This window comes from Lutjanus erythropterus, chromosome 6, assembly GCF_056507025.1.
Source record: "Lutjanus erythropterus isolate fLutEry1 chromosome 6, fLutEry1.hap2, whole genome shotgun sequence".
In the NCBI taxonomy this organism is placed as follows: Eukaryota; Metazoa; Chordata; class Actinopteri; order Lutjaniformes; family Lutjanidae; genus Lutjanus; species Lutjanus erythropterus.
The window spans coordinates 9623751-9647929 of NC_139322.1; the positions used below are offsets into that span (position 1 = coordinate 9623751).

Here is a 24179-nt window from a genome sequence, read left to right on the forward strand (position 1 = left end):
TTTGCCTCTCTATGCCATGAGCTATGATGAAGTTTCTTGTCATATGAAAGCAGCTTAATGTTGGTGCTACACTTAGTAGCTAGCTAACATTGCTAACGGTTGTTAGCAAGACTGTGAGGTGATTAACAAACTGATCAAAAACACTGTTAACACTATTAACGGTAAATACCATTAACAATATGTACAACTTGACTGTGAAAAGTGAAGTAACCAACTTGAAGATGAAAAAGCACTATAAAGTCATTACTAAAGTTGAAGGTATAACGTGACTGTAGAGTTGACAGTAAGTACGCACCCTACACTACAAGAATTTGGAGAGAATTATCATTTAGAAATGACTCGACTCAGATGATCCAATCAAATCATGCCACTGTACAGCATATTTTACATTTGTGTAAAGATAGAAACAAGTTAATAACACTAAATCACTGCTATTTAACCATTAATTTGTCCAAACATCTGCACAAATGAGCCAATGTGGCGTTATGGTCACAGCTAATTTCAGGTTCACACCTCTGGTACTCCCCTGTGCACCAGTGTAGATCATTTTTTTCACATAGATCATCGCTTCCTGAGACGAATGGAGGTTGAAGGTGTAAAATGAACTGAATGGGATGAATGGCTACAGATAACAGGGCACTAAGGTCAAAGTGAACCAAATGCATAAATAAACATTTTTCAGCCTGTGATATGTTCCGGCCCGTCCAAATACAGAATAAACATGTGGGAATAAGTAAAGGTACCATACCTACAGGACCCACTGTGCACTGCAGTATCACTCGTGTACTTTTGTGTCTTTGTATGCGAGTCTGCCCAAATATGTGTGACCGAGAGCGACAGAGATGGACAGGCTGGGAGGACAAGGTCTCGCCAGAGGTTTGGCTTCAGACTCAGTTCTGCTGCAGGATCAGGTTTTCCAGCTCGTCTGCCGAGCGGAGCAGGAATGCGGCGGACTCCCGGTACCCTGCGATGAGCTGCCTCACCGCTGTGACCTCCGGGGGGCTGAGCTGAGCCGAAGCGCCGCCGCCGCTGCCCCCCTGACCGTGACTGTTGGAGCTGGAGGAGGAGGAGTTCGGGCCGACGGACTTCATACTCAGATCTGTGGGACCTGCGGACACAACGGTGATGGTTTAAAGGTTATAAAGGTGAGTCTCAGTTTTTTCAACAAAATCTGACTTTGCAATTTAACTTTGGAAAGAAAATTGTCCATCTAGTGTTTCAGAGATGCATCAGAGAGTTAAAGAAAAGGGGATTCCTGCATGCTGATTTATCAAACAACACTATAAATCCAAGTATAGATATATCTAGGTAAAGGAAACAGGAAGGGAGAAAGCTTATCGAGGTACCAAGCTTGCTAAACTGGACTTAGTTTGGGTCAGTTACAAAAATAACCCCTAAAATACATTTTTTGTCTTACCTGTGGTTGAATCTAAGACTGTACAAAGACAAAGCAACGCCTTGAGCTACATGCTAACTTTAGCATGCTAACATAGTGATATTTTAGCAGGTAATGCTCACCATGTTTACTATCTTAGTTTGGTTTGTTGGTATGCTACCTTTTGCTAATTAGTGCCAAACATCAAGTACAGCTGAGGCTGATAGAAATTTGATTATTTTTAGTTCAGGTCATAAATAAGTCTCGGACATAGTGAACCTTTGCTCTGATTATATCACAATAGGAAAGTAAAGGTACAACGTTTAATGCCAGTCCATCTTCTTGATGTTGAGATGTTTTACAGACTAATTGCAAAACTTTGATCTGCTAGTGGTGCAAGAGGAAAAGTGATAAAGATTCATTCTCTGGGCACCAGGGATGTTTGTACAGAATTTAATGGTAATTCATACAGTAGTTGCTGAGATATTTCAGTCTGGACCAAACCTGCCAAAGTACTACCACTGTCATCACTCCAGTAAAATATCCCTGTTATTTTGCATAATCTACCAACATCATTTTAAACAAATAATTTCTACTGAAGAAAAGGTCAGCCGCTTGTTCTTTGGAGGATCCACAGTAAAAGGGACATTATGTTTTCAACGACATAAAGACATGTAGCCGCTCAGTTTTTAAATATACTTTCAGTGCTGCAAGTACCAAAAATAACACTTAATTTTCCAAGGTGGAGACTTAAAAGTCCAGTGTGTATAATTTAGGCATGCTTTCATTTCAGCATGTTTTCATTAGCGCATAATCACCTCAAAATAATAACTTTTGTGTTTTTATTACTTTAGAATGAGCTGTTTTTATCTACAGAGAGCATTTCTCCTCTATTATGGAAGCTGTCATACACACAGAGCATTAAACAGGCATTATTATTCATTATTCAGTTGATCTGGACTGACAGAAGCCCCTCACCATTGGTTTGTGCTGCACCAGAGTTCTGCTGGTTGCTGCCGACGGTCCCGTACCCCCGCAGGTTGTAGTTGAGGCCTCCGTTGGTGTAGAGCTGGTCTTGGGCAAAAGCTGCGCTGGAGATGGAGAACCCTGACGGGGCCACGGAGGCCGGGTCCCTCGAGTTGGGCTTGTCGACGGAGGCGGGCTCATCCTACGAGAGATTAAATGTTTTCAATTTGGGGAGAATATTGTAGTTCATGTTGTGCAGTTTGGCGTTAATGATGCGTGGCCGGTCCCTAGCACACTCCCAAATCCCTGCTGGGCAAACTCACAAACACCAACTGCCAAGACATTTACCGTCGCCTGGTACACGTCGAGCCGCATCCTCTTGGCAGCGTTTCTGGTTTCACTGTCACAGGCAGCAGCGAGGATGTTCTCAGCCATGGCAGAGGTGAGGTGAGGAGGTGTCGGTCGTATCTGGAAACAAGCGTCAGCGAGAGTTTTGAATTATGAATGTGAAACAGTGACTTTTATTTAGATTTAAAGGAGCAATTGCACATCCAAAAATGAGTACTGCAGTCCAAATAGCCAGTTGGAGCTACAGACTGTATATTAAATAGGTTGATTCCCTGTTAAATATACAATTTATGGTTGAAGCGAATTGTTTTCCCCCTCCTCCCCAGACTCAAGGAAGCTCAGGCAGGCTGCAGGAACACTGAAGGAGTGCAAGATGAGCGCAACATTATAATCTGACAATAAGAAGTGAGGATGAGACCCACACTGTGAGTTGATCAGCTGTTTATAACTGTCAGTTGTCTGTCAATGTAAAGTTAGTTGACTCATTTATGCGACTCATAAACAGACACTTACTCATTCTGCGAACATTCGGTATTAATTTGAACTTTATTTAATTGAAATGGGCAAATAAAAACAATTACTCTAGCCCAGAATATAAACTTCGCAGGAGGACACTGCAGCCGTAGTGTTGTTTTCTTAATCTCTGATGACATATCCCGGTCATTTTATGAAAAATTACTGCATATCACCCATTCTTGAGAGTAAAAATCAAAACCCCGATTCACAAAAATGACTGAAATATATTACAGATTGTTCCTTTAATGACTGTATGTTGGATTTAAACAGTAACATTTTAGCTTGGGGCACTCTGTACCTCAAAACCGCCTTTTTTCATGCGGCGACAGGATTTGAGGTAGGTGCGGATGCGTTTGCGTGAGCGCTCCTGGAACTCTGGGAACTGGCGGCTACAGGACTCGATGATGGCCTGGATCTTCTCCTTGGGCTGTTTGGAGATGGGCACCATGCGGTCCAGATTCTCATCCACGAACAGACGCACAAACATCTGACAGAGACAGCGAGCGGGGGAGGGGAGAGAGGGGATGTAGAGCAGAAAAATGGAGTGGGGGTGCAGGGTGGAGAGAGAGAGAGAGAGAGAGAGAGGGGTGTGAGAGCCGAAAACAAAAGAGAGGAGAGGGAAGGCAGCGGATGGGGGAGGATGAAGAGGGAGGGGGAGGTGATGAACACAGGAGAGATGGAAATGCATTCATTGCTCATATTCAGGACAATATTTCTGCTGTTTGCTTACTCACTCATGTTTGCATTTTTGCAACTCTACAACTCTTCATGTTTACATTAAAGTCAGAAATGCACAGATAGAGGTTTTCACACCATAAACAGTGAATATACAGGACACTCGCCTATTACGATATGAGGATTTTCCTCTTCTTTAATATTTCTAAGTACAATATCTACACATAATACTCATGTTGTCTGTTATCAGTTCTGCAGAGTCAGAGATAAGAACAGCGCTGTATTGTATTCTGTATGTATGAATTTAATTAACGTGCAACAGTTACTTACATTGAAGGCTTTAAGTCTCTCGGGGTCCATCCCCTCGGCGTCATTGATCTTGTCGCTGTCATCGTGGTCGTCGTGATCGTCGTCGTCGTCGTCAATGATCTGTGCCCGACCAGAGGTCAAGTCCTCTGCGCTCATGCTCAGTTCAGTTTTCACAGAGTCATAGCTTCCTGAGCTGTAAGGAGGGGACTAGAAACACACAGAAACATACAAAAATATCATTTTTTATAGATTTCTCTCAAAGCTACTAATGAAAAACTGATTTTCGAGCCCCCTGTGAACAAAAGCAGTAGTGTTTCCACCATAATAACCACAACATATGACGTCAAAAACAAAATTATCTAAATAAAATATTTTTAACTGGTTAACGTACTACTGACTGTAACTTTGTCCGGGAAAATATAAATATAGCAGAGTTCAACGTTAATTTTTTTTCACTTACTCAGTCGGGCAACTGTTTACTACCCGTTATCGGAATAACAACAATTGTCATATTTCATCAAAGGTCACAACATGTATAAAATTTCATAAAATGCTAAAAAATTGTCCATCCCAAGTCCAAAATTATGTCTTTAAATATGTTATTTTTCTGCCTAATTATTCAGTTTACCATAATAAATGGAGAGAAGTGAAAAATCTCCACATTTAGGCTCAAGAATGACTATATAGAAATAATAAATCCTTTCACTGTATAGATCAGTGCAACAATCCACACAAGGTCAGTGAATCTCTGTGAATTCTGCATGACCCTGCAATTTTGTCCAGTCACTGCAACTTTTCTGCAAATTTGACCAATTGTCATAGCTTCCCACGAGTTCCACCAATCATAGCAGTCCCCTGTGCAAACATCATACAAATGTGTCTAAATTAACCAACTAAATGTATGATTATTATTATTCATTCATTTATTTATGTATTTTTTGTCATGGGGACTGAAAAGAGCACAAAGTTTGTCCTTGTGCACTTTTATGTTTTATAATTTTGTGCTGTTTTGACTGGGTTAAATCTCCAAAAAGATTTAGCTTCTTTGTGTAATACCCCCAGGTGCACTTTTTTTGTTAGATTTTTTGTAATCTTGAGCCTTTTTTTTTTTTTTTTTTGCTAAGGTTACTTGGAACACTCGGAGTCTGGTTTTATTCTCCCTGGAACAAGTTGCTTTTGAGTTTTTTCATGAATTATACAAAAAAAAAAAAAAAAAACACCCACAAACATTGCAACATGCATCACAACTTTTTAGAAAAGCTTCGGAGAAATCAGGCACTTCAGGCTGCAAACAATCTAAAAAAAAAGCCTGCAAAATCCTGCAGGGACTGATGGAGGCATCAGTGTTAAACTGAGACGGTTTCATAACCAGTTTAAGTTGGCACCTCATGAGAAAGGTGAAGCACCTTGTATTTTTAAATTCTGATGAATCAAAACCAGTCTCTTACCTTGTTGGCGAACTCTGTTTTGATGGGGTACTTCCTGTTGGCGTCTGCGGGGTAAGAGTTTGGCGGCGAGCTCCCCGCCGGCAGCAGTCTGTCGCTCAGATTGACCGGCTGCTGATCCTCTGAGGAGGACGAGGGCGAGGTGGTGCTGAAGTCCAGGGGAGCGCTCAGCCCGTTCTCTGTCGCCTCCCCGTAAGGGGCCCCACCATCTGGGGGGTTCCCACCCACAGCCAGCACTTCTGGGGAGGTCAGCGCCGGCAGCCCGTTGGCGCTGCCGCTCTCTGAAGAGTCGTCATCTGCAGGAGCAAGAGGGCGAAGACACAGATACAGAGATGAGCTGTGCAGATCATCGTTTAGCATGAATGTGGGTTTGTTTACTACAATAGGAACTATTTCTGTCGGAGTGGGAGTGTAACGTCAGGGGGATGGGACTTCCTGCCTCGTGTTGTGCTCTCTGAAACTGTTGAGGAAGTGTGTATCGGGGTCAACTGTCAGGATAAATAAAAGTTAGGGTAGAAGGGGGGAATCTGAGGAGTTTTAACAGCGAAGAGGGCGAGAGATGAGGATGAGGAGGGACTGATGGGGGAAGGGAGCCTTCACTTCCTGGTGTGTGTGCACATTACAGCTTTTTAACCTAGTTTATGGCCGTGCGCTGCTTTCACTGGGATGATTTCTACGTGTGCTCTGTGCACACCTACTGTACCATCACTGGAACAGAGTAATTCTCCCTCTCAATGATTTGCCCTATTTTCTGTCTTCGCTATGGTGCTTCCTAAGCTGTGAAGGTTAATATCGGCCTTTGTCCTACTTCTGTAAGCCCTGCACCCTGAGAGAGAGGGGTGCACAATGGATTGGGGCTGTCCCACCCCCTGTAAGAGTGGATTTATTTGGATTAGTCCACTAAGAACGAGCCAAGCTGTTTCCTGCATAAAACACTGATCTGCACCCTTCACATGCAGCGAGTTCACCTTCAGATTCCAGATGTAAACAAATTAAACCACATCATGCCAATAAGAACACGTGTCCACGGTCAGTGACGTCTTACCGTCCTCTTCTTTGATGGCGGCTGTTGGGTTGCTGACTCTCTCTCCGTTGGGTGGACTGGGCTCAGGCACTGGGGGCTGCTCAGCTGCGACCCATGTGGGCTCAGCACTGTTCATGTCCTCGCTGCTCACCGAACTGTCATCCTGAAGAGACGCAATGGGACAGAAAGAGACAGTGAGACGGGGAGAGAAACATGGACCGGCAGAGGGGGTGTACTGTTGAGTGTCAGGAGAAAGATCCTCACTCTTCTGACAAAAACATCAAAGTTTCCTGTTTATACAGTAAAGATAAAGAGCTGGAACAAAAGAGGAGACGATCGTCACGTCTCTTGGTGTCTCAGGTTCGCAGTTTTGAAGTTTATCTTAAAACAGAGGTGAGAAGTAATGAAGTACAAATACTTTGTTACTGTACCCAGTTTTTCAGGTGTCTGTACTTTCTTCCTTACATTTTCAAAACAAGGCTGTTACTTTAGTTTTGATGCATTGGAGGGGAATGATTGATTATTTTCATTTTGCATCATTGCACGCCACCTTCCCAAGATTAAGATTGATTTCAACTTAAATAGATGGAACGATAACACAAGACAGTTCCTCAGTGTAAACATCAGTGCTTATCATGCATGAGAGAAGAAACAAGACGAAAACCATGTAAAAGATGCAAGAAGATGAAACAGACAGACGGAGACTCGACCGAGGAGAAAAGGTGAGCTCCAGTTTGCTTTGCACAGAAACATCCGGTAGAAACGTGACTTTCTTCTTTTATACTTTGAGTACATTTCAGAGCCTGTACTTTTTCATTTTTATTTGAGAGAAAAGTTGAATCAGTACTTTTACCAGTGTTTTTTTACACAACTATCTGTACTTCTGCTTGAGTAAAGATCATGTACCTGCACTTTTGCCACTTCTGTCTTAACACAAAACTGACACGCCTTTATGTAGCTGTCTTGGTGGCTATAACTGTTCCTTCAGGCAACAAAGAAATCCCTTCTTAAAGGGACCCAAATTCAGCTATTATCTACTCACCCTCATGCCGACTGAAGGTTGGGTTTAGTTTTTTAGTACACAAAACACTGCTGGAAGCTGCTGAAAACAGTGTTGCAGAATCTCCCAAGCAATTTAAGTGAATGGTGACCAGTTTTCAAACAGAAAAAAACATGCAAAAACCCCCATAAAATACCTCCATACTACTTGCCTGGCGTAATTCGAGTCTCCTAAAGCCCTGACATGCCAAGTTGACTTGAAAGGCGTGTTTTTAGCCTAAATCTTCACTGTAGATCCTTAGCTCAGAGCTATGTTCATGTGTGCGTGCACACCATCTGAAGTGTGTGTCTGTGGTGCAATGGTGTGCACGTGCAAGCGAGCGGCTTGTCGGGGCTTTAGGAGACTAGGATTATGCCTGACGAGCAGTATGGAGTCACTTTATGTTTTGTTTTGTTTTTTCAGCTGTTTTTTTTCCATTTGAAAAGTAGGTGAACTGTCTCTTTAAAGCTTTGTTATTGTAAATGATGGGAGCTAAAAACAATACAGTGTTAAACTGTTTCTTAAGTTATTGCATTTGACTGCATTTTTTATACAGCCTTTTACATTCCTATAATAAACAGTAAAACTGCAGAAATGCATTTTTTAAGCCACAGAACAAACATAAATCATGCCAGTGGGTTACAGCACATAAAACTCTAGATGTCTTTGTTTTTATTCAGGGGCTCTATTGATGTCTCTGTGAAGGGTCTTATAAGCACTCCATTTGTCCTCCAACAATGCATCATTGCATTGTGGCAGTACGAGGGTCCTCTTTGCTCCATTTTCTGTCAGACAACAGAACTTAAACCAGATCCCCTGTCAGATTGCCACCACAGATGTCTCTGGTAATTCATAGCCCAGTATCACTTTAACTCTACCCTTATATCATCCCAGTAATTTCCCATTTTTGTATTGGGGGAAATGAAAAATGTGACTATGTTCTTCAAACAAAATTCCTGCCACATCCTGGAGCTGGCGGTTAGCTGCTGTATATTACATATACTACATATGTCTCCTTAAGATATTTGTTAAAAATGCATCTTAAAGTTACATTGAAGTCTAAGTTAGACAAATCAAGTTGGAGCCTTTCAAAGTCAGTGTATTTTCTCATGTTCCTTTTAGCTTCAGCTGAACTTTAGATTGCATTTTTTGCACAAAACAAGAAGGATTTGGTCCATCATCACTTCTGCTGAATTTGCTTTAGGAAGGGATCTGTTTGAGGACAGTATGAAGCGCTTTCACTGTACATTTATGACACATGAACCTACAGCTTAACCCTTTACAAAACGTACTGGAGTCTGGCAGCAGGAGAAAAAAGGAAAATACGGGAGCCTCCCTGTTAAGTAATATGTTTCTTGGAGCGCTGCTATTTTTATCTCTGTTACGTAGAGACCCTAAAGATGCTTGTTGTAGCGTAACACAAGTATGAGTAAACTGGGGGGTACGGATTAGCAAAAGCGGAATAATCTCACAAACTATTCAAATTCCGAGCTGAGGCTTCAAACTGCAGAAATCATATCATCTGCCGAGCAGCCGCGACGACATTTCAGACCAGCGCCGAGCCTCTCACAGGCCCGGGAACAGAAACGGTGGCTTCCCTTTGGCCTGCGCGCAGCACGCCATCATGTGTCAGCTGGCAGAAGGGGGGCAAAACTACGACTGTGTGACGGAAACAGAGCAGAAATGCATCTCGTCATCTCATCATTCCCCCCGCACGAGCACACAAATAGGCCTAAACTCCTGGGAATATGCGTCCGTCCCTCTGCAAAGGGGTTTCGAGGGGGACCAAAATGCTCAGTGACAGCTCCATTAGGTACCAAGTGAGCATTAACGAGAGACCAAGAGAGAGACGGAAGGAAAGAGTCTCTAATTACAGTCTCTAAGTAGTTGGAAGTGTCATTAATGCTTCAGGAGGGTATATAATTGATAAAATAGAGGTGTTTGCTCTTAAAACTGAGACCAGGTGCATCACCAAATAGAGTTTACAAAAAGAATTAAGTAGAAGCAGTTGGTGGCCTTTACTCAGATATTTTAGAATGAAGTGAACCTTATTATCTCACCAATTAAGAAAAACAAAGATAATATATCATCAGAAGTTAATATGAGTGATTAAAATCTTCCAGCATGGAGATATTTCGGTGTAAATAATCTACAATTATTTTTATAATCTCTTGACATTCTGTGATTCAAGCTCCTCAATTATGAGGAGTTGTCTTAAATTAGTTGTCAGCTTTTTAATTAATTGCCAATTATTTTGATGATTGATCAGTTTGGTAATTCTTTAAAAGCAAAAATTCTCTCATGTCAGCTTCTCAAATGTGATTATTTCCAGTTTCTTTACTCCTCTATGACAGTAAACTGAACATCTTTGAGTTGTGGACAAAACAGAACTTTCTTGGGCTTTGGGAAACAGTTTTCACCCTTTTCTGACACTTCATGGACCAATCAATCGATTGAGAAAATGACTGAAAGATTATTCAACAATGAAAATAAGCATTAGTTGCAGCCCTATATGTGATAGTAAACTAAATATGTTTGGGTTTTGGACTATTGTACGGCCAAAACAAACAATCTAGAGATGTCACTTTGAGCTTTAAATGCCAATTTTCACTTTTCAACAATCAGTTGCAGAAAGGCATGAGGTATTGAGAACTGGTAGTAAACCGGTGCTGTTTCCTTACATAAACAACTTACAGGACAAAACATTCAAAAGTGTGGGTTCATTTTAGAAAATTAGGTGAAAATGCACCTAAAAACTAGAGGAACATTATTTCATTAGAGGAGGAGGAGGAATTATCGAGAAGACTGTTTCAGAACAAATCTTACTGGACTAAAAAGTTTTCCTGTGGTGTTTTTTTATCCAGAGAAACATAATTACGGTAAAACTGAAAGAATCTATGGATAAGGAAGATGTTATCAGGCCTCCCATTAGAAATGATAACTTACAAATTAAAAGTTAAACAGCACATATTTGAGAACATATGGAGGCCCTTCATTTATGATGTGAAGGATTGAGATTCAACAGATGATCATGTGAATGTCTCATTTCTGTGGACAATTCAGTTTCTGTCACTGTGAAATCTTTTATTTTTCATCTAAATACTTAACATACTTTGCATCTGTTGCAAATAACACTCTATTTTATATAGATTATCATTTGTTTATGGGAAGAGGCAATCTTGTTTTGAGTTTGTTTTCATAACTTAGGAAGCAATTTAACTTGTTATTTCTGCAAAAACAAATGTTAATACAATAACTGCTGAAACATTTCACATCTTTTCACATCATGTTTTTGGTTTTTGCACCAAATTATAAGAGCACTGATAAGTATCGGTATAGATAAGCAAAGGGTGATATGGTAAAAAGAAACCTACTGCGAGTATTTTGACAGGTATTACACTTGCAGTATGATTCACCGTTAGTGGGCATGATTAGTTTTGCATTACAGTTTTCAAATTCACTGAAAAAAACTATAAAAATCGCGATGATGTGACATTTGTTGGGGTCTCTACCAAACAAACGTGTTTTTATTACATCTGGAGATCAAAATTTGCAGGCAGGAGCATCTCTGCATCGACAAAATCCCAACAATACAAATCACTAGTTGCAGCCCAGTTTTAGCCGTGTTTTCAAAGCTGCCTCCAATCTGAACGTCCACACTGAGACGTATAACAGTGACTGCATAGAAAACAGATCTGAGGCTTCTTTTCATCATCCCTTTTTTTTTTTTATTTTAAATCTGAACATATGTGGTTTGTTTCTTCGCCACAAGCCAAAGAAAAAGGCAGGTTTCTGCTTTAACAATCACCAAACTTCTGCAGAACAACATGCAAACAGCTGAGAAGTGACTGCTGCACCAGACTGGATACACATTCACACATTTTTTTCTTCTTCTGTCAACAGAACAAACCTGCTGCTGCTGCTGCTGCTTTTAAACCCTCCTGTATTCCAGCGCTGCAGAGATATGGAACAAATTACTACAAGTCTCCTCCATCAGTGGAGCAGCCCTGTGTGATGGTTAATTATTAAATTATTGGCCTGCTCATTCTCAGTCTGCACACAGATGCGACCAACAGTCTGAGCATTTGTTAATTTGTACTCACCCGCAAATCACAGTCTGGGTCATTGTTCCGGATAATCCTAATTATGCGTGAGTGAGGTCGACATTATCATCATCAAGTAGCGCTCCCTGCACTTTAGTGACAGTGCTTTCTGAGTGTTTCTGTCACAGCCACGCATGGGAGGGGTCTCACGCGTGACGTCACTAATCCTCATCTGAGCCCCTCCTCCTCCTCCTCCTCCTGTATCTCGCAGCAGGAGGATGAGAACAGATCTGATGCTTTAACACTGCATTTAAAGTTAAGAGGAGGGATGTCTCATTGTCTGTCTGCACAGTGTGTTTCTCTGAACAGAAAATGGGCAGAGGATTCCTGTGCAGCAGTCAATACAAACACATTTACGGCGAGGAGGAGATCTTAACGGTGTCCGACTTTCTAATTATTCCATCAGGACACCTCGCGTCTGTCTGCGCCCACGCGTCGCAGGCGTCCACGGCCCAGACCTCAGAGACCCACTCACCCTCTCAGTGGCTGTCATGCACTGCAGTTTCATCTGTTTCAGGTAGGTGGCAGTGAGAGGCATGTTGTAATCGATGAGGTCCGGGACCAGCGAGGTGGGTCTGTCATTTTCTGGCAAAGAAAGAAAAACACACTCTTACAAACAAATCATCTGAAACACAAGCACTTATAAATCATCATCATCATTTGATGTAAGTTAGAATAAACCATCACTGTACAATTACTTGAGTTCTGTGCAGTTTTGTGACACTTTTCTTGAGTATTTCCATTTTATCCTACTTTCTACTTCTACTCCACCACATTTCAGAGAGAAATATTCTACTTTTTACTACGTTTATCTGACAGATTCAGATTTTTAGTAGAAAACATGATCAGTTTGTAAAACATGATGCAGTGAGCCTCATGTAGGAAGTGATATCTGAACAAATTTCCTCTTATTTTTGTTTGTATCCATGACTTGTTCTTACTTTGTTAGAGCCTGATGATGTTTTCACTTTCACTTTTCAGAGTGGTAAAATGCACTCGTACTGATATAAGTAAAAAACATCTTGTCTCCTCACAGTCCACAAACTGTTTGTCCAACGCAAGGAAACATATATTTCAAATATATTTAAATTTCTGTTATTATTTGTTATTTATTTTATTACATTATGTTTATGTAATCATGTATAATGGTATCTAAAATACTGAATGTATAATTAAATGTATAATAAAATATTTGAAAGCAGACATTTCATTGAAATAACAGCAAAGAAAAAAAAAATCCTACACTTGAGTGAGAGCAGATTTGGATGGTTAAGAAGATTCGGTGCATCTGGAGTTGATTTCTTTTATTTTGTCTTAACAGAAAATTAGGACAATATATATCAGAAATTTAAGATAATGTTGGTGTGTTGAGGCTCACTGTTAGAGATTAAAAGAACCAAACTGTCTATGAAATAGTTCAAATTAGCTCAGACTCCATCATATTCAACTGATTATTAGAGCTGCAACAATAAATAGATTAGTTGTCAACTATAAAATCGATTGTTAAGTATTTTGGTAATTCCAAATTCTCTGATTTGGGATTTTCAAATGTGTATTTTTCCTGGTTTCTTTACTCGTCTCTGAATATCTTCGAATTGTGGACAAAACAAGACATTTGAGGACGTCATGTTGGACATTGATCGACAACAAACAAAAAACAACTAATCAGTTAATCAAGAAAATGATTGACAGATTATTGATAATGACAGTAATCATTGGTTGCAGTCTTACTTTGAATATATAATATTATGGGCTAAAACAGTGACGGGGTCATTCAAAATTCAAAATGAATACATTAGCTTTTGATGCTCTTACTTCTACACTTATAGTTAAGTAAAAAAACAAAATTAGAGCAGGACTTTCTCTCATCACTGAGTATTTTAATAGTGTTTTATTGTCACTTTTGATGATTTAAATCCTTCTTTCACCACTGCAGACTAGCTGACCAAAACCCATCTGGAAAATTAATTAGTAAACAAAGATTTGTTTTCTTAAATTAAGATCATTTGTGTAATGATACATGACATATAAACCCCAGTGCACTGTTATATAATGACAATAATTCTATAATATATACATATGTATATATAATCCCAAGGATAACAGGAAGATACAAAAGTCCTCGAAAGAAATAAATTAGATTTTATATAATGGTGCATGTCTGGAGAATGAAAATAATGTTTTATTTATATTAATTAAAGGTCAGAATATTTTGTAAAACATCCTTCTATGTCTAAACTTATATTATCATTGTGGACAGATAAACCAAACTTAGTATGCAAAATATTTTTGATTAATGTTGTGCTTCTCTTTGAATGACCTAGTTTATGATAAAGATCTGTTGTGTTTGTTTCTCACTGCACAGACACTTTGTTTTATGTTTGTCCTGCACAACACAACCAGTTTTACACTGGGTCAGATCAGATTCTCTACTGGTTTTACACCTTCGTATCTGTGAAGTTGTGAGGTGAAAAAAAAACAATATATCAGTATCTGTGCCACTGGCAGCATTAAAGATGTGCTGAATTATCGGTTCCTGTTTGAAATGTAGTCGTGATTTTACACACAACTATCACTGCGCTGAAGAAAAGTTAAAAACATGATGATTCTCAGGCAGTTATGACAAACTGGAGTTATAAAAAACGTCTTTTTCTGTGATTTCTAAGTAGATCTATCGATGCTTATTCACAATGAACCAAAGTTATTATAGTTTTGTATTTTTTATTAGTTTTATTTTTATTTATTATTGTTTTCACAGTGGGTTTGTGTGTTTCAGTTTAGCTTTTATTCCTTGAAATGTTTAGTTTTAGTTTAGTTTTTGATAATATCAGTATTAGTTTGAGGAGGGCAGGTGTCTCACATTTGAAGACTAAAACCTATAGAAATTACGTGTATTTTTATGTTATTTTAGTTCGCTTTGTAAGAACACAATATCATTTAAGTTAGTTTTTGTTTTTAAATAAAATGTGTGGTCACAGTGAGCTTCATTTTTTAGTTTTAGTTTTAGTTTACTACAATAACCTTGCGATGGAGATCAGAAAATATGTGAATCATGTGTGTGTGGAAAGATTTGACTGAGTTAGGATCAGTAAGGAGTGTCGTTTTTGATGCAAACTGAAGGCCAAACTGCACTAATTGCCTTCCTGATGTTTTCAGAGCACCAGCAGGTTCACAGTTTGAAATCCTAACTACAATTGCAACGATTATAATTCAAACTGGACAGTAAACCAACATAATGAATTTTAGTGTTTTCCTCCTCACTGAGTCCCTCCGTAAAGAACTGTGATGCAGAAATTCTTTGAATGAGACAGAATTCCTGCAACATCCTGCCAAAAGCTGAAATCCGGGCAGCATCCTCGACCGTGACACCTGAAATCAATGAAACAATGTGGCTGCGAGTCGCCCGCAGCCTCCGCAGCGGCCGCTAGAGGGAGTCTGTGATCATTTCAGTGGGACTGTAACAATCCCAGAGATGTGGTCCTCTTGAGTCTTTGTTACATCATGTCGGTGATGGATATGTACAATATGTTTTATTGATGAAGGTTTGATTCAAAAACTCTTCAAAGTACAAACACCAAACATCACATCAGCTCATATTTAGTGTCTGACAGGACAATGGAGAACCTGACGTGTCAAAAACAAAAACTGAACACCTCTATCTCTTTTTCTCTGAATCTTATCATGAAGTTGTCCTCCAGTATTAATGATTGGCTGTTGTAGCAGCAGATTGATTGGTTTGTATCATCTCAGCATGCACTGCTACATAGTAATTAACCCATTTCCATGTCAAAGGATGTTTGAAATATCCACTCTTAAAGGTTAATCTCAAAAATAGCATATCAGTTAATGATGTCTGCAGAATTAGCGAGCCAGCCACGGGTCAGATGTGTGCCATTACCTTTGAACTCTGCGGTGCTGGGGTTGATGTGCATCCTCTTCTGACACTCTCCACAGCTCATTAGGAACCGAGTCACCGCCTCTCTGGGCAGGAAGGCGTAGGTCTCTGCTATCTGTGCCGGGGGAGTGAGCAGGAGCAGAGGAGACCGGGTTACGGCACACACAGACAAAAAAAAAAAAAGAAAAAAGAAATGGCTGCAGATTCAGCTCCGGCTGTGGCTGAGCACAAAATGTGTGCAGGTGGTGTTTTTTTTTTTTTTTTTTCCTTTTTTGTACGGTGCATGTGTGAAAGTTTGGGGTCAGTGATTATGTGTTATCTCGATGTGGCATGAGGAGGAATCCTCCCTCCAGGCGATCTCTCATGCCTTCGGATGGCCTAATTCCAGCTGCATATTTCAGCTTTGATACCCTAAAACTCAAGTGGTGTTCGTCATCTTTCTCATTCCTCTACCGGCTCTTATAACAGACTCAATTATACACTTTCAATATGTAGTACCGTAATTACACAAAATCTGAGTAAATACACATTTAGGCCTCCATAGTCAATATGTAGAACGTTTTAGACTCAGTTTCTGGGGGTTCTCCCACCATAAATGGGTGTTTCCTACCTTTACCTCTCTGCTTCTGCTGTAGTACTCCATGGTAGAGGTACACAACATTGTGGTTGTAGAAATTTCCATGTCTTAACACCTCTGTGTTACATTTACATATTCACATGCAACCCATCTTATAGTTCTGCACCTGTTTGTAATCACTTTTTCCTGTGTGCCAAATGTCTGTTATCTTTTTATATTTTTTCTTTTCTATATCTTAAATTGTCACAGGTCTAGATTTTTATATGTCTGTGGTAGCACCTTGACCTGTGTGAAACAAAATTTCCTTCTTGTGGAAATGGCAAACAATCAGCTTGAATTTGAATCTGGGGACTTCGCTCCTGCGTCATGCTTCTGTGCCTTTTTGAGTAAAAAACAACCAGTCAGGTTTTTGCCAGATTAAACACATAAAATAAGAGAACCATGTCACTTTTGTGCATTTGGGAGCCAGTCAGGTGAGCAATTATGCTAAGTCTTTGCCAATCAGCAATCGGTGTCATTACGTAGAACATAAATAAATGAATAGGGGATGGTGAGTGTTTGCCTCCTTTGAAGCTGAAGAGCGACTCCTCTGAGTGTCTGGAGGTGGTGTATCGTGACATATACAAACACCTTACTGAATCTCCAGGTCACATATTTCTGACATCCGTCTCTTTTTAAGACACTACTTTCCTGTTTTAGTCGTCTGACCACTGTGGCGTTATGATAAACTAATCACACCACAAACATTAAAATGCATGCAAATGACACAGTGGGGTCTATTTGGCGTTGACGCTTTAAAAGCGCTTGTTTTTAGTCAAAACGGGGCGTGGCTGAATGAAGGGACGTGCTGCTCTCTGCATAACTGGGAGTAAAACGCTACATAAATTAAAGGCAAGTTCTTGGACATTGCTCACGACATGTGTCCAGGAATCGGGTTTCCTTACTGCGACAAAACCATATTTGAGGGGATTTTGAGTTGTACTCTTCAATTATGCTTAGAAAATATATTTTAAACTCTTGGCTATTAAACCCTGTAATGGGCTACCCTCCAAGTGTTTAAATTTTTTATTAAATGTAGAGTTGACAAACTCTTATGCTTATCAAAATACACAATTTTAACCATAAATCTTATTACGCTTTGATTTAGAAGCTGACACTTCATAGCAGAAAGTTTACTAGTGTTTTAGCAGTATTCACACCTTTTCAAAACCAGGAAGTGAGACATGGGTCCTTCGGGTATGACTAACCCTTTTTATGCCTTATTAAAACTAAACTTTTGTACAAATCTCATGTAGTTGATGTCTATGTTTATTAAAAAATGTAAGCTGGCCCCTTACAAGGTTCAACAGCCAAGAGTTTGATCCTTTAAAATATATTTTTTCCAGCATAATTAAAGAATAAAAATCAAAACCAACTCAAAATTTGGGTTTGCCCCAGTTCTCATGACTAAGAGAGTTCAGTCAGACGTGTTTTCTGTTTTCATGCAACATAACCTCCAAAGCCATAAGCCTCCAAACATATCCTGGCCTGGGCCTCTTCATCATGACAAAACGCACACTCTCTCAGGTGCAGTCGACTCATATCTACACCTCTCTCTCGTGCTCAGCCTTCCTCCTCTGTTTGTCTCCGCCGCGATGCCACCCTCCCCTCCTCGCCCCCTCTGGCGTTTCCCTGTAAAATGCGACCTTCACGTGACCATGGAGAGGCAGCAGGGGTGCCCACCCCCACCGGCCCACCACCGCCATCACCATCACGACTGCCATGCCCCCCGCCCCCCCCCCCCCATCCCCTTTGCCCCTCCTGGCCCCTTGAGGCAGCTGAGAGGGAAAGGCCACCCAGAGGAGCGTGCACCTCCCAGAAGGCCACAGTGACAGTTCCATATTATGCCCTGCCCCAGTGATGCTGCCTCCTCAAAAGGGTACACTCTATGAGACGTGACAGGACCTCTCTACAGGGCAGGAGGAATTGTTTTTTTTTTCAATCCTGGGGGGTGGGAGGGAGGAGAGGAGGGGTACCAAAGTCCCGCGACTAACCCCCCCCCCCACCAACACGACATTGAAGCTGCATACAAAGCCCCTCGTTTTTTGTCAGGACACCACACCCGACCTGAGACCACACCTCAGTTTGTAACGTAAAGTCATGTTCTGTCTTTGTTCCACATCCAGACATCCACAAGTACTGGTTAGTGGTTCCCGTGGTAACGCCTGATGCTAAAAATGATATATTACGTTGCCAGAACTAAGAAGTATCCAGCCTATTGTCTGTCACAGAATATAAAAAAAAATCTTGGTGGTCTCTGGGTGTTAAACATGCCTTTAGTGAGGATGTTATGGTCCTCTGAAAAGATTACTGACCTCACTTTGGGCCTATTTTTTCTCAAATACAATAATCCTGCTGTGATTTTTTTTTTTAAACTCACTTTTCACTCAAAGGAAAAGGACAGGTTGTCTGCTCACTGTAATTTCAAAAAAATACTTTTATTGATTCAAGGTCTTTGTCAGGCAAACATTCATTTAACAAAAAGTGGACTTTAAACTTTGACCAGCTGGTGGAGTTAGAAGAAAAATCAGAGGATCTCCAAAGTTATTAGAATTTGTCCTCTGGGGACCAAAGAGGTTGACATTTTTTCAGGAGTATTGTGGGATGAGAGTCAGTTTAATTATTGGGGTGGGACAGGAAAAAAAAGGTCAACAGGAGTGAAAATCATGGTAACAATAAGTCAGTTTTTTGCAGGCACTTTATTATGGATTGACAGGAACTCGATGGGACAGAGACACGTTTCTTTTTTACTCGGTAAAGGAGTATTTTTGTGGGAGCGGGATGGGACAAGAGTGAAGATATACTCCTGTGACATGCTCTCTAAGTATCTGTACAAAATTTCATGGCAAAAAGTTAGGGAGTTTTCTGGATCACAGACCGCTGCTTCAAAATCTGTTCATGTGAGACAAAATGTTTGTTTATGCTCAAAGATTAAGATACATTATTTGGCGATAATGAGTATTATCATGTGATCTACTAATTGCAGTTGGAGCTCTATTTCTAGCCACACTAGCAGTTAGTATGACTAAAATTTGGCCAAAACTTTAATTTTCCCCTCAGAACTAACAGACCTTTTCTCAAGTCCTGTCTCGTTTAGCTCTGTGCACCAGTAAGAGCTGGGCAAGCTTAGATAATCTTAGCTAGCCACTTAGCTAGCATTATGTTCTGCAGCAAAACACCAGCTAACAAGCTAGCTAATCTACATCAGTTGTTAGCTGGGTAGTTATCAAACATTTTGCTAATATTAGGCAACTTAAATGCACATTTAAACAGTAACAAAAGACGTAGTTTGGTAAAATCTGAAGTGGCGTGGGATAATGGGAGTTGCTTTTATTCATTGTTAAACAACCACCATTGCAAATGAAAATCTGAGACGATGCGGGCAGAAATCATGTTGCATTAAGTCACATTTGCCGACTTTGTTCCCTGCTCTGATGTATTTAACGTGTCCTGTGTTTTCACGGGAGTTATAGAAAGTAGCGGCCACAGTGGTGCTTTAGAATGCTAACATGATAAATCAATGGTTGCCAAACTTTTTCTGTCATGCCCTCCCCTTCAAAATAATAATAACTTGGGAAGAAACTGTTAAAAAAGCATTCAAGTGGAATTTTAGTGAAGTAAAGGCTGGCATTGTTTCTTTCTCAACATAAAGCTCATTCATTCAACTTTGTTGTACTCTACATTTCTCCCCTGGTTTATGGCTGCCTCCCGGTTTGGGAACCACTGACATTAGCATTTAGCTCAGAGCACCACTGCACAGCTTCACAGAGCTGTTGGCACGACGGTAGACTCTTTTATACAGTTTATTGTTCACATGAATGATTTTCGTACCAAGGTCTCATAAGCCAGACAAAAAAATGTTTTGGGGAACTTAAAAGTTTCACCGTGTGCAGACAACCATTCCTTTTCATTTGTTTCCCTTTTTTTGTCATTCATCACCACGAGCAACAGCCGAAAGGGCAGAGACAAGAGGGTAATGATGTCTTAACTGTAAAAATACTCAATATCCAAGGGTATAAAGAGATACTGAGAGGAGAGTTTGCAGGGTTAGCTGCCACTTGCTTTGAAGTACCCACCGCTTTGTAGGTCTTCTTCTGGCCTGCATGTTTGGGCGCTCTGCCGGGGTCGGCGCCCATCTCCACATGCATGGCATAGATGATGTCAAAGAAGTCTTCGACCACGGCTACACGCTTCAGGGAGGAGTTGTCTTGGGCTGAATTCCCATCTGAACACTGAAACACAGAGAGAGACTGGAGTTTAGTTGCATGTCCCACCTCGGGCTGACGGAGAGGACGTGTGTGTGTGTGTGTGTGTGTGTCATCTGCAGCAGAGGATCTCTGATATTATGGCTGCAAATGGAGAGAGTCCTGCACCCGTGTGAGGTGAGAGGGGTCTTTAAGGCACATGAGTCATGGGTCATGTGGTTGCAGACAGTCATGCACAAGGTGTCCTCACCAGCGCTGAAAATAAAACTCTCTTGTTGTGTCCAGCCGTCCTCCTCAATCAGTCTGTCTCTACGTTTCTCTTTCAGGTGGAGAAGTGTGGTCCCGGCCACCACCTCATCTCTCTGCAATGTTTAAAAATAACACCACAGACCCTGTACAGGACCCACAGTCCCTCCTACCACCACCTCTGGCGCCCGTGCTGCTGACCCTGTCGCCATAGAAACTGCCACTGATTTCTCCCGGGCAGGTGTGCCGGGCAAAGGGTCACATGACACGCCATACAAGTGGGATCGCCAGGACAACGGCTTCTATCCGCAGCACCACATGGGGCTTTCCTCTCCTTTCTGCCTTCATCTTTTACCTCCAAGTAATTCTCTCATCCCATCATTAAATGCCCTCCTCACCATACAGTCAGCACTTTGCTTTACTAAGGTTCCTCACGATACCAGAAATTTAAAGGGACAGTTCACCCCAAAATCAAAAATACATATTTTTTCCCCTGGTCTGTTGTGCTGTTTCTCCATCTAGATTTTTTTTGGTGTGAGTTGCACAGTTTGGGAAATATCGGCCCAAGAGATGTCAGCCTTCTCTCCAATGTAATGGGACGAAATGGCGCTCAGATTGTGGTGCTCAAAGCAGGAACTATTTTCTTTCTGCAGTAGAATATAATGGAGCTAATCTACCAGAGCTACTTTCTTTTGATACTATGAAAAAAAAGAAAAAAATCTTGACAAACAAAATATGATATATGTGTTTTTCTCATTTAAAAATTAAAGTTTGAACTGTTAGGATTTGTCCACAAACAGGCCTATATAGATATTTGATTGTTAAGCACTAATTTCCAGGATGTCAAGTGCAGAAAAATAATGAGAAAATAAGAAAACTACAGGCAGAGGGCAGGTTCTCTGCAGATATCACCACACACTTGAAATGGACTATGTTCATATGAGTTTATACATAAAAAGTGTTGCATATTATACCTTTAACAACCTGCACACAAAGCTTGTACGGAAAAAGTCAGTGAACACTGTCACTGTGCTGCAAGCGAAATTTCAGACAGGACAATGAAGACTAAAATGAGACACTTAAAAGGTTTTACTTTAATGTGTTTTTGTTTGTTTGTTTGTTTTTTTGTCAGCTAGGCAAGTGGGTAAAAAAAAAAAAAAAATCAAAAGTCAGTTTTTACTTGTCCCTACACTTTCTGAAGTTCCAAACTTCGCTGTTAATTGTTCGTTGTTTAATCCAGGGATAAAACTAATGATTATGTTCATTGTTTATTAATCTGCCAATCATTTTCTAGATTAATTGATTTATTATTTGGTCTATAAAATGACACAAAAAAGTGAAACATGCCCATCACAGTTTCCCTTACATGTCTTTGTCAGTTCAAAACCCAATGATATTCAGTAGAGCTGCAATGATTAACCATATAATCGATTATTAATTGATTATGAAATTAATCAGAAATTATTTTGATAATTTATTAATTGGTTTGAGTGCAATTCCAGCTGATTAAGTGTGAATATTTTCTGGTTTCTTTACTCCTCTGTGACAGTAAACTGAAATTCTTTGTGTTGTAGGAGAAACATGACATTTGAGGACGTCATCTTGGGTTTTTGAAAACACTGATAGCCATTTTTACCATTGTCTAGCATTTTAGAGAGCAACTAATAATCAATTAATCAAGAAAATAATCAACAGATTAATCAATAATGAAAATAATTGTTAGTTGCAGCCTTAATATTCAGTTTAATATGATAAAAAACAGACAAAATAGCAAATCTCCATATTTGACAGACTGAAAACAGCATTTTCTGCCAATCGTGCATGTAAAATTAGTTTAATTATGAATCAGTATCAAATCATCTGTGATTATTTTCTGTTGAATTAACTCTTGCAGCTCTAGTTTAAGATTTATTTAAGCAGCTGAATCAGAACAAGGACAAAGTGTGTCATAGATGCAAAGCAACAAACATTCTTGCGTTCCTGACAATCCCCCTTAATCCCCCTCATTAACTGTGTCTGTCAAGTTGGAAGCTCTACAAAAACTATATGTTTCAATTGTTAGATTTACTAGCCCAGCAAAGCATTTTACTGGCCCCGGGCAAGTGGGAAATCCTTAGTGTTGGGCCCTGACTTAGATATTCTCTGTTTTTTTTTTGTTTTTTTTTCAGCTTTGGTACTTTCAGTATTATCAAATGTAAGTATTGGATTGTTTTAAATATGTGAAATTGAACAAGTATTGAAGTATCGATTATTCTGACAACCTCATATTCCACCACATCTTATCTTTAATATTTTAAAGTGCCCCAGCGAGCATAAAATGAAAAAGAAAAAGGATTTGGGCGTTTAATTAGTTTTTTTTTTTTTTTTCATGAGTCCACCCCCTTCACACAGATATGAGACAGGCTTTGACATTTTGTGGAGATTGGGTTCTAGGTGGGGAGTGATCTTTTCTTGTTTGAGTGAGAGGAGGGTCCCGAGTTCAAAAAGTTGTCCCCCTGGCATTGAGGAATCACACTTCTTCCTCTCTCCCTCCTCTCCTTGACATTTCTGCACACTTCCTGGGATCTGACATTTCATTTTCTCCGTCCTCTCTCCTGCCTCCATGTCTTCATCCCCTACCTCTGTCCCGTCTTCCTTTCTTTCTTTTCTTTCGTTCCCCCCCCCCCCCCCCCCCCTCCTCCTCCTCCTCCTCTTCTCTCTCCTTGCTCCTGCTCTCCCAAGTGCGAGGTAATGATCGTTGCCATGGCAACTAAAACCAGCTCACAGAGCGGGTTTGTTTTAATCCGGCCCTCTCCTCCCTCTCTTCCTCTCTCCTGCTCTCTCTCTCTCGTTCCAGCCACTCTCCCCTGTCAGCATGGGCTAAATGTAATGATAATAAATGAAATAATAGCGATCCTCCACCTCATCATCACAGCTGTAATCTATCGCACTTGGAGGTATCATCATCATTCCCCCGGTGACATCACCACCTCCACCACCGCCACTACTGCCGCTGCCGCCACTGCTGCTGCTGTTGCTGCTGCTGCTGCTGCTGCTGCTGCTGCTGCTGCTTGGGACAATGGTGTCAGGTCCATTCACGCTGGATTTAGATAATCTCATACAACTGTGGGGTGTGCAGTGCACCCACACCGCGGCTGCATCCTCCAGTGAATTATACCCCAACAAAATATCCAACATACACACCACATATTCTGCTGGGAGTGTATTCTCCGACCTGAAATCCACCCGAAACACACACCATGTACAGAATATGGCAGCACACCAGTGTTACACCTGGTGGTAACAGCAACTATCTTTTTCACATATTATTTTCACTTTCATATGATTAATTATTTTCTCAATTAAAGCTATGATATTTTGGCATCGCTGTGCAAAACTTCCAGAATCACCTTTGAGCGTAAATGTAAATGCAACACT

General features: G+C 40.5%; 1 protein-coding gene across 1 annotated transcript in view; it reads right to left on the reverse strand.

The window, feature by feature from the left end:
- The window catches only part of nol4la (nucleolar protein 4-like a), a 37561-nt gene continuing 13382 nt past the window's right edge, over positions 1–24179 (reverse strand). The window contains exons 2-11 of the mRNA XM_084720474.1: positions 20388–20543; positions 15699–15810; positions 12276–12385; positions 6680–6821; positions 5638–5930; positions 4211–4396; positions 3504–3692; positions 2690–2809; positions 2354–2543; positions 1–1108 (exon numbers count right to left, since the gene is read on the reverse strand). Of these exons, the coding sequence (XP_084576600.1) occupies positions 891–1108; positions 2354–2543; positions 2690–2809; positions 3504–3692; positions 4211–4396; positions 5638–5930; positions 6680–6821; positions 12276–12385; positions 15699–15810; positions 20388–20543 (1716 nt within the window). The 3' untranslated portion in view covers positions 1–890. The remainder of the gene's footprint in view (positions 1109–2353; positions 2544–2689; positions 2810–3503; positions 3693–4210; positions 4397–5637; positions 5931–6679; positions 6822–12275; positions 12386–15698; positions 15811–20387; positions 20544–24179) is intronic.